Genomic DNA, 11,417 nt, shown 5'->3' with positions numbered 1-11,417 from the left:
TCATTTCATTTCTTTCATTGGCCTTAAATCTCATGTGAGATCCTACATGGATAGCATGTAGGAGGCGTATACATGATATGGTTTTTTTTGAAAATTTTATGTAAAAACAAAGGGAACTCTGCCAAAAATTTTGCAGGAGTATGGTTGATTTTGGTGCTGCTCGCTTTCTTGGGCAAAGGGCAGGAAGTCTGGTTGTGGCTGTGTCCATCTTTTCACTGGGCACAGGCCAGGCTACCTGTCCTCTACCCAAGAATTTTTTTTCTATTATGGTCGTCGATATATGCGGCTATATCTGCGTCTATATTTCCGTCTATATCTGCATCGCTATCTGCGTCGCAAATAAAGCCTTTCCACGCATATATCGACACAGATTCTAACAGTTTTACAGGGACACAGATAGCGATGTTAAGCGTCGATATATACGTCGATGACACCTTTTTTGTTGTAGTTAATTAATATGGGAAACAAGAGCTAGAACATAGATATGAGTTTTTAGGCCAAGCTCAACACGGGGCCAAAAGGGGATGGTTCCAATCTCAGAAAGGGCTCACAAGGAGTTGGTCTACTAAAACAATGCTTGCATAATGGAGCTTGGAAGACCTTAGGATTAGCTCCATTAAAGACCTCCAATGGTTAGTGCAAAAGTACATTAGGTTAAAGCTATGCCTATGCTTGAGGAGCTTGATAATTAAAAGTACATGAGATGCTTGACAACTAAGGTGCAACTTAAACTAGGCATGTGCTTGAAGGTCAAATTCAATCCCTAAAAGGAGGGGGCGAACCCTTGAGGCTAGGGGGATGGTAGAGAGAGAGGACATGGTCTTGCTATTTCCATGCATTGTGACTAAGGTGCTTGAGGTGATTAAGCAACTAGGGGGCCAAAGTGCTTAGGGGTAGAAAGTCAAGACCTGTGCCTACAAAGAAGGGGGTGAGCCGTACAAGGAGTGGATATGCATGGATGACCTTCTTCTCACCCAAGAGGCACCCCTTGCTCAAAGAGGCATATTGGACACATGTCAAGCTCCTATCTAGGTTGCCCTCAAAGCCTATTGGTTGTTCCTTAAAGAGGTCCAATGATAAAATAGTTAATTAATTTAATTGTTTAAGTATTTAACAAGCCCTCTCTCTCAAAGAGGAAAGGAGGACACTTGTCCAAGGACTACCTCTATTGCTAGTCATGAACAAGCTTGTGATTGGCTAGGCTTGAGAAAGCCAATGAGCTTCCACCATGAGCTAGAAGAGGGGGTCAACCCAATCAAGGAGGGGGACTTGCTTGCAAGGTAAACTCTCTCCCCCACACTCTCACACACTCTCATTGTGTGCAGTGCAAAGTGCAAGAACTCCATCTCCTTCTCCAAGCTTGTTGAGAAGTTGAGAGCCTACACTAGCACTCTTCGCTATGGAATACAAATCCAACCAAGAGCCATGCTTCAATGCTTAAGCTTGCCATCTTCTTCATCATCATTATTATGATATGCTATGCAAGAAGAGTGATGATAAGTGAGGAACTATCTCTTTCTCATAGGTTACTTCTTCTTCCTCTTCCCTACCCTCATTCCCCGCTAGCTCTCTCCACCTTTGAAGGTGTTTGAGGCCTTGGGACTGAGGTCGGGGATGGTTAATGCTTTTACAAAGGTTATGTTATGTTTGTGATGCATGAAGTTTTCCATCTTCATTGCATCACCTAGGTCTCAAGGAGCCCAAAGATTGTATTGTAACAAGTCTCTCTTTATGGGAGAATCTATAATACAAAAGCCTATTGGAGGGGGACCGGCTCCAATATCAAGAATGATACAATTGGTTGTTGATGCTCTTAGGAGAATTCCTGAGATCAGCTGTCTTTTTGTTCACAGAACTTAAAAGTGAGTTTTTGGCATCTCTAAAGGGTACGTGTGAGCATGATGATGCATATTCCAAGGTGTGGAGCCATGTCAAAAATAGGGATCCTTCTCACTCCAAACCCAATTCTCCTCTTTCGAGTGATGAGATGATTAGATGGAAGCGATTTCCATTGATGATGCTTATCTACTTCACAAGGGGAGAGTTTGTGCACTGGGACGTAAAATTCTTTATGAATGTCATGACAAACCCAGTGCAAGGCACTTGGGCATAATGGAGACTTATGCACTCGTACAATGATAATTTTTCTAGCCAAGTTTACATGAGGTATGTTCAAGACTATGTCTTACATTGCCAAAATGTCAAGTTAATAAAGCAGAACACTTGAAGGCAAGAGGTCTCTTACATCCTTTGGAGATTCCCAATGGTAAATGGGAGAGTATCTCAATAGGTTATTGTGGGTCTACCAACCACCATACGAGGTCATGACTTGATATGGGGGATAATAGATAGGTTGACTAAAGTTTGTAAGTTTATTCCAACCAAGTCCACTATCAAAACTCTAGAGCTAGTCAAGTTGTTTGTTGACAATTTGTACAAGTTATATGGATTGCCCAACAACATTGCGTTTGATCGTAATTCCAAGTTTAACACTCATTTCTGGAGGGTTGTGTTTAAACGCTTGGAAACATAACTCAATATCAATCCTACAGTTCACCCGAAGATAGATGGACAGACTGAATGGTTAGCAGGAAGCAACCCAATCGAGAAGAGTATCTCCCTATTTTGGAGTTTGCTTATAATAGTGCAAATCATGTTACGACTAGTTTAGTCCCTTCATGCTTATGTACGGTTTTCAAACTAGATCACCAGTTACGGTGGGGTTGGCTCTTACTGGGAAAATCAGAGGTAGTTTTCATGCACGTATAGGGGATGATGTAAGAGACAACGTGACAATAGAAAATACAGGTACACAGTAACATGTTTTGAGTGGGCTGCAAGGGTCATCTAGTGTAGGTAATGATGAGAAGCCATGGAGTGGCAGGTTGCTTGATAGAAGGAGTCATGCTAGCTCATCAAATGGATCAAGAAAAGGGAAGGAAAAAGTTAGCGATGCCCCTAAGCTGCCAAATTTGAGTGATGGTCATGATGATGGTGACAATGGTGGTTTTGAGTAGAGTTTAGATGAGGAGTTGGCATACCCTCTATGAAGACTCTGGGTACAAGAAGGATACAAGCACGGAATAAGGCATTTGGAAGTGATCCTGGACCATGTACGTCTGAGAGAGTGAGAAATCCTATGCAGAGGTGGACTTATGAAAGCTATGCGGCTCATTATTGTGCACATATAGAATCCACTTTCTTTAAAGATGTTGTCAAAGATGAGAAATGGCGACAAGCTATGGATGAGAAGATGGTTGCCTTTGGTGCAAATGGAACATGGGAGTTAGTGCCATTACCAGAGGGAAAGAAGACAATTGGATGCAATTGGGTGTACAAGATAAAGCACAATTCTTATGGTAGTGTGAGTGGGTACAAGGCAAGGCTTGTGATCAAGTTTTATGCACAAACGTATAGGATTGATTACGAGGAGACATTCCGCCCTATAGCGAAGGATGAAGCACATTGAGATTACCACTTCATTAGAGAGCAGGTCTTGGCAGATAAAATTGACCTTGAGTACGTGACTACTGATGAACATGTTGCAGATATCTTCACAAAGGCCCTTGGAGCACAAAATAGATGACAATTTTGAGTGATGCATGGCATACATGAGATGACACTGAGCTTGTGGGATAGTGTAGAGATGTCAAGCTCAACATACACTACTCCTAGAGAACTATCATTGACACTCATCATCAGTGGCATGCCTTGGTGGATATGCATACCTTCACGAGCGATATTATAGCTAGACTACACCGACTTGGTCTACCACAGGAGTAGTGGCACACTTATCTATCCAACTCACTCACTAGCGGTTCACACTAGACCATTGTATTAGTTTTCCCTTATGTTTTACTTTCCCTTTTATGCTTTGTAATCTTCTTGAGTTAGTAAAGAAGGAGAATAAAAAGGTTTGTCTCCATATGTGTGTGTGTTTGTGCACGTGCACATGCTTGCAAGAGCTCAAGATCTCTCCTTCTCTATCTCTAAATAGCTTTCTCCTTGCCTGGGTAGCAAATTTTCCCTTAGGGAAATTCTTTTTTTCCATGCCCACTTCCCAAGCAATTAAAACATAATTTATCCTCCTTTTCCTTTTTGAATTCCTCACTTAAGGGCCTCTAGGCTCCTTTACCTTTTGGGATGCATCAATTGAGTCTACCACAAATTTCCTCTTATTGTGACTATGAGATGCATGTGCATTTGAAGTGTCATGCATGTGTATGCTATGTAATGCTTTTTCATATGGAGCATTGAGCCTACATTATAGCTTCCTCAAGAATTTTTGGATCTTGGGTTTTAACATGCTTCTTAAGCTCATGAGTTAACCCACAAATGAACCCACATACATGCAAGGAGGTGTCTAGACCCTCTAGCTTGAGGATGACATCTCTATAATGTGAGATATACTCAAGTATTTTCTTATGTTGACGCATAGAGGACTTATCACATGCAATCCAATTTACGTCCTTCTCATTAGTGGGCAAAATTTCCTTTCTAAAAACATCTTTCAAGGCAGCCCATGCACGTGACCACAATGCCCTTCTCCTTGAGAGGCATCTAAGGCTTTACCTTCTAGTGTTAAACTAGTTTGCATCCAAAGTGCGACGCAGATCATGAATACCATTATATTCACTCAAGAGGATATTTAAAACACTCTTTTTCCTCCCCTCAAGAAGTCAGTGGCTTTGTGTTTTTCAACAATTCGTCCATCTCTTTGTAAGTGAGAATTGGTAGCGAGTCTGGATTGGAGCCTTGCTCCGGCACACGTGGGATCGGATGTGCAGGCATAGTGCCCAAAATAACCCAAGGTTTCTCAGTTACAAGACCCTTGGCCTGCTTATGCATATATTGCACTACCAAATTAGATAGTTTTTAGTAACATTCTCATTCAAACATGCAAAATGGATTTGTATAATAGACATGCATGATTGCAATGCTCTAAACTCTTACAAATCAAGAAATTTTATGCTATCATCTGTGCCTATGGCCGTGCGAGTACCCTCCACGAGAGTTACTGACTGTGGTGCAACAACTGGCATAATGGGTGCATAGCACTCAAAATCAAACTGATGATGCATGTCTATGTCAGAATCCATGTTGGAGTGTTGTGTTACTAGGAAAGAAAACGAATAACTAACCAACCTATTTATGTATTTTCAGATTCAGAACCATCAAAATTTTGTACTCAGGTATTTCAACAAAACCATATAGTTTTTCCATAATTACCATATCACCTCAAGCTATTTCATCCAGTGAGGTTTAAACAACTTAATCAAGTAAGCAATTAAGTAATGATAGGCTCATATACCTTGCTACACTAGCTTGTTCCATTTTTTATCTATTCATTATTCCTGCAAATCATCTTATAATCTTACAAAATTTGCAATTACAATCAAATAGGTGAGATATCACATCAGATCATCTCATTTATACAAGTCTCTCTTCATCAATAGTTTGATTGTCAATCCAACAACCTAAGCGAGGTTTTCAATTGAAACCATATCATAATCAATAGTGCCCATTCTAGAAAATGGAACATAGAGTCTAAAAGGATTATTACTGATTAGTTTAGTTACCAAATTCGTGCATCTCCTAATACAGTTGAAGCTACACTTCAATGAGCTATATATAAAAGATGATTTTAGAGGACTCAATAAGATCCATCAGTCAGAAGAGCATTTCCAGCAGAATTTACACTTAGGTATTTCAACAAACTAGATAGATTTCCTATTAAAGGGTCATCAATTGCAGCTAACCACTACACCAAGAGGGTGCCTAGACTCGTAACATCCCTCCCACCAGGGATAGCAACTGTCCTCAGTTGCTCAATAGAGAAATCAACTGGTTGGACCGTGAGTGATGGAAACTGTGGAGAAGGTTTGGGAAGTTGCGAAAAAACTTTTCAGGCATCCATTTGGCATCCTCTCTAGGGTGGCCCTTGAAGGTCAAAAGATAGCGGTTATAAACCGTGCCACTGCGTGTGGTGGTGGTCTCGTGATCAACTATTTGTGCAGGGATGAGTTGTTCTTCTTGGTCCACAAGTGAAGGTGGGTCTTTATAAATGTCATGTGTAGGTAGGGGTCCTCTGAATGGTCTTAAAAGACTAATGTGAAATGCATTATGAATGTGCCAATGTGCAGGTAGGTCTAAACGGAAAGAAACATCATTAATGGCAGCTAAATTTTTAGAAGGTCCATAAAAACAAGGAGCAAGCTTAACAAAGACATTGAGAGGGTATAAAAGTCCCAATTTCTTACATGTTGCTGTTTTGATCTTTTGGCAAATCAAACAAGTTGAAACATACTGTTTAACATCAATTCTCATAGTAGGCCAATAGAAATCACGACATAAATCTTGAAAAGTTGCAGCAAATCCTCTATGTCCAGCATAGTGTGGTTTGTGCAATTCTTCAATAATTAATGTACGAAAAGGTTTAGTCACACACAATTTTTGTCTGAAATAAAGGAAGTTTTCTTGAATAGTGTATTCGATAAATGTGTGCACATAATTGTTAAGCATATGTAACCATGTCGTTTTGAAGTCATTATCATGTGCATAAGTGTCAGGCATAGTGTCAAATGAAGTTCTGGTACTGGTTGATAGATTATTAAGTGAGGGTCTTCTACTCGAAGCATCAACTACAACGTTTTCTTTACCATGCTGGTATTGAATGTTGGGTTGAAAACTTTGAATAAAAGCGGCCCACTTAATATGTCTATCATCTAGGGTTGAGAAAGTAAGTATTTGATACTTTGTTGATCAGTTTTAATAATCAACTTAGTACCCATTACATAGTGTTTCTAAATTTTCAATGCATGTACCACAAAACAATCAATTCTTTATCAGAAGTATTGAACTTTGTTTCAGAAAGTTTGAATTTACGACTTTCAAAATCAAGTGGATGGCTATAGTGGCAATACATGTATATTAGTCAAAGCATGTTTAAGTGCATTAAATGAGCTTTCTTGTAAATGAGTCCATTCATAAGGTGTCTTTTTCTTCAACAGGAAAGTCAAATAATGTGACTTGTAAGCAAAGTTACAAACAAATTTCCTGTAATAGCTACTAAGTCCGATGAAAGAACCTAGCTCATGCAAATTTTTGGGTCTAGGCCATGATTGAATGGCTCTGAATGGCTTCAATTTTCTTGGGGTCTACATGTATTCCCTTACCCGATACAATGTGTCCCAAATATTCATTTTTAGATTGAAAAAATGAAATGTTTTCAGGATTCAAGTACAAGTGATTTTGTGCAAGCAACTCAAATACACATGTTAAGTGCTCTTTATGCTCTTTTTCAGATTTATTGAATACCAGAATGTCATCAAAAAATACAATCACAAAATCTTAATGGTTAATGAAAATTTTGTTGATCATGCGTGTGAATGTGGCTGGTGCATTTGTCAAACCAAATGGCATGACAAAAAAATTCATAGTGTCCCATTTGTGTTCTGAAAGCAGTTTTGTATACACCATGTTCAAAAATTTTGACTTGATGATACCCTGATTTAAGGTCAATTTTATGAAAGATGTTTACCCCTTTCAGTTTGTCTAATAGATCATCCACTCTACAAGAAGACCATTGCCAAATTTGGAACTTATAGTACTGGTACATGTAACTTCATGAGCTCACAATGTTGTTTTTTTTTTCAAAACAATGCTAACTCTACTATAAAGTTTTTTTAATTGACCTTCCATGACATAGAATCACCCTGCAATGATAAGACCAGTACCAAATTTGGTACTTACTAGTACCAGTACTTCAAGCCTCAAAAGCTTCAAATTTGGTATTGTTATTATAACTCCCCCGACCCATAATCTTTTTTTTCCAGAATAAGCTTTCTTCTATAATCAATCTGTAGTGAGATGTTCAACAGCAAATTTGACACTTTACACTATCGAATTTGGAAGTCTCCAATGCCAGTATGAAAAGCACCGAATTTTGTACTGGTATACCTAACTTTCCCAACCCATAATATTTTCTTTTCCAATAGAAGCTTTCTTCGACAATCACGCTGTAGTGAGATAACAAGCACTAAATTTGGTACTTTACAAACCAAATTTGGTAGATGCCAATGCCAGTATCAAAAGCACCAAATTTTGTATTGGTATACCTAACTTCCCCAGCCCATAATATTGTTTTCTTCCAAAATAAGCTATCTTTAACAATCACCATGTAGTGAGATGAGCACCACCCAATTTGGTACTTTACAGTACCAAATTTAGTAGTTGCCAATGCCAGTATCACAAGCACCAAATATTGTACTGGTGTACCTAACTTCCCCAACCCATAATTTTGTTTTTTTCCAAATAAGCTATCTTCAAAAATCACCCTGTAGTGAGATGAACAACACCCAATTTGGTACTTTACAGTACCAAATTTGGTAGTTTTCAATGCCATAATCACAAGCACCAAACTGATGTACCTAACTTCCCCAGGCCATAATATTGTTCTTTTCCAAAATAAACTCTCTCCAAAATAAGATTTCTTCTACAATCACCCTGTAGTGAGATGAGCAACACCAAATTTGGTACTTTACAGTACCCAATTTACCAGTACCAAAGCATGAAAGTTGTTAGCCCCAGCACCAAAGGCTTCAAATTTGATACTGGTAATTATAATTTCCCGAGCCCACAATGGTAAATTTTTCCAAAAAAACTCTGCTATAAAGTTTATACAATGGACCTTCCATGAGATACAATCACCCTACAATGAGAATACTAGTACCAAATTTGGTACTTACCGGTTCCAAATCCGAAGATAAAGACAAAATGACCATAGAAGCATACTGTAAGAAAAATGACTAAATGGACATTAGTGGATTTTCATTTTCACATTAAGAGGAATACATAGCAAACTGCACCAAGAAAATTTTCTTTCTTTGTTCCGCAAATCATGGGTTGACAGGGGGGTCAAAATGATAAGCGTATCCCTCTCCTTGAATGAAATAATCAGCAACGAGAGGGCTAACGTCGTCTTCTACATCAAAGAGGAGGTGTTGATAGCTATATAATGTTGGGTAGGGAGAAAAAATCCAACCCTCCAGCCAGGGCTTGACCAAGTCCGCAAAGTACAAGGGCCAGTAGGGATCAAGGTAAGAAGGCTTATGACTGAATGGCTAGACAATTCTCATAGTCATTTCTAAGAGACTTATATCTACAATCATCTACAAGTATGGCAGTGCTGGCATTATACGACGGGTGTTTTGCCCAAACTGATCTCAATAGCTTCAAGAAGACAGGCTTATCATCAACATCCTTTGGCACACATGGGACATCAAGGATGTTGGGTAGCCACATCTCACAATCTTCTTGGTTGAACACATTTGTAAGAGTACGGGAAAGTTAAGTAAAATTAATGACAGTGCACACTGGTAATCAACATGAGGCAAGAAGAGGGTCAGACGTATACCTTTGACCACTCGTTTACTACGAGAGTATGGCAGGCATGTTCCCAAAACATGCATTAGATTTTTACTTCTACAACAGGACCATATCATAATATCTACTTGGCTGGACAACTTTACAAGCACATCCTTTGTATTGGGCCTGACGGCACACCATAACTCTCGACCCAGAAGATATACAAATGGTCTCACCTCCGTTGGGAGAGGTACAAAATCTGCATCTTCGGTGGTTAGTTGTAGCTCTTTAAGAGCACACCATTCACATCAAATACAATCAATTGCTTGCCTATAGGCATACCATCTTTTGGCAAGTCTATGTCAGCCGATTTTTCCTTTAGCCACCACGAATCAATTTCTATAGTGCCAATAATATTTTGATTCAATTAGCACACAATGAAGATACTACAACAACTTACTTACAGGGTCAATTCAAAGATCAAAGGGCCAAAGTCTACCACAAGAGAGCAGAATATAAAAAGGAAATTGTAACCTATACTTAAAACATATGGTAATAGATGGAGACTAGAATATAATCTCAGCGCATGACATCAAGACACAGACTATCAATTACAAGGGTAGGCATAAGCTAAAGTTTTCAAGCATGGGACTTATTGGCACGTCCACGGACTCACTTTCTTCCTACTGCAGACAACAAGTTCGACAAGGTGAAATCATCTGGAGATGTCGGCATCGCGCCAACCACCTTTTTTGGACAAGTAGCGTCCATGTCCACATCAATCGGATCAGTCACCTTATCTTGAACTTTTTCATTGTTTACATTTTTCTCAGCAGTCCCACCTTTAGCACCATCCTCACTATTGTCCACTTTCTTAAGACCATCGGCCACTCCCTCGCCATTCTCTTCAACAACACCTTTCCTGCCACCCATAGCCTCAGCTGTAGTTAGAAGCACCTTGTTAATTGCAGAGGGTTCATCAAACTTTGTTTTCTTGTCATGTGGCTTGTCGACGTCCAATTGCATAGAACTCAATAGTATTCATTCCAACACTATCCTGGCCTTCAACAACCTCCCTCTTCTCCATAGCAATATCCACCACTTGTCTTCCACCCATTGTGTACACATCTTGCCCCTCCACTTTCTCCTTCCTCCAACCAGATTCCAAGTCCGCGAGGACGTCTTGAACCCGTTTCATACTGGCAAGGTCTTCCACATCCTTAGCAGAAACCTTTGCTGGTCCAAGCCCACCATTCTTCACACCCATCGTGTCTGTTCCTTGCACATATTGGCTTACAAGTGTCACATCTTCCTCATCTGCATAATCAAAAATGACTCACCAATCAACATTGTCATCCGAAAGTAGAAAGCCTCAATGTATAGAAAACAGTGCCAACCTACCCTTCACATTATAATGCCCATTGATATACCCTTTTCCCACTATAGGAATTACCATGCCACACCCCTCTTTAACACATGTGCCACTAGTGCGCAAAAGTGCACTAAAGCGGAGAGGGAGTTATTGATGCTTGCATGATTAATGAACATCAAGGAGATCAAGGAGATGCCAAGGAAGTCCTAGAGAAATCTATGATTGGTGGTATATCAAGGGAGCACCAATGCAACTAAGACAGTACCAAAAAAACTAGAAGGCAGGAACTAAAAACTACCAAAGAAACTATGGAAAGGTACCAAGACTAAAGATTGGCACTATGCCAAGAGCAGGGTCGTGCAGCTCCACTCCCATGCTAAGAAAGATGCCGAAAAAATGCACATCAAGTTTGTTTGAAGCTTACATGATTAATGAACATTGTTCAGGGCCTGGTAACATGCCAAGTTTAATGCTGAATATATGTCAAATGCGGTTTAAAAGGGTAACTGATGCCTTGGTGATTCTAAAAAGGGAGTATGTTTGAAGTGAGCACCAACGGGAGTTTATGATTAGAAATATAGTTCTTGAAGTGCTCTACCGGCCTGTCTTTACGGCTCGTCGATTGGAGCTACGATGAAGAAGTTATGGTAGTTTGAAGTTTAAGTCGATTGCAGATCCG

At 39.6% G+C, this 11,417-nt stretch overlaps 1 protein-coding gene across 1 annotated transcript; it reads right to left on the bottom strand.

Moving 5' to 3' along the window:
- Positions 1-10,038: 10,038 nt before the first annotated feature.
- On the bottom strand, positions 10,039-10,822 carry LOC147464360 (uncharacterized). The gene is made up of 3 exons (XM_086509011.1): positions 10,768-10,822; positions 10,567-10,683; positions 10,039-10,271 (listed from the first exon to the last, which is right to left on the bottom strand). Exons 1-3 carry the CDS (start codon positions 10,820-10,822, stop codon positions 10,039-10,041), a joined length of 405 nt encoding a protein of 134 aa, XP_086365137.1.
- Between the last annotated feature and the right edge of the window lie 595 nt (positions 10,823-11,417).

The sequence above is a fragment of the Adiantum capillus-veneris genome, chromosome 1 (assembly GCF_014529385.1).
Source record: "Adiantum capillus-veneris isolate H3 chromosome 1, ASM1452938v2, whole genome shotgun sequence".
In the NCBI taxonomy this organism is placed as follows: domain Eukaryota; kingdom Viridiplantae; phylum Streptophyta; class Polypodiopsida; order Polypodiales; family Pteridaceae; genus Adiantum; species Adiantum capillus-veneris.
The sequence above is the reverse complement of the archived record's forward strand: the minus strand, read 5'-3'. Positions and strand labels throughout refer to the sequence as shown.

What these genes read in the sequence shown, in the direction of transcription:
- LOC147464360 (XM_086509011.1), bottom strand. Translation starts at nt 10,822, where the DNA reads ATGGTAATTCCTATAGTGGGAAAAGGGTATATCAATGGGCATTATAAT. An exon ending in TGGGCATTATAATGTGAAGG is followed by an intron (nt 10,684 to 10,767) that starts GTAGGTTGGCAC and finishes TTGATTATGCAG; the next exon opens with ATGAGGAAGATGTGACACTT. An exon ending in GGATGTGGAAGACCTTGCCA is followed by an intron (nt 10,272 to 10,566) that starts GTATGAAACGGG and finishes GTGTTGTTGAAG; the next exon opens with AGAATGGCGAGGGAGTGGCC.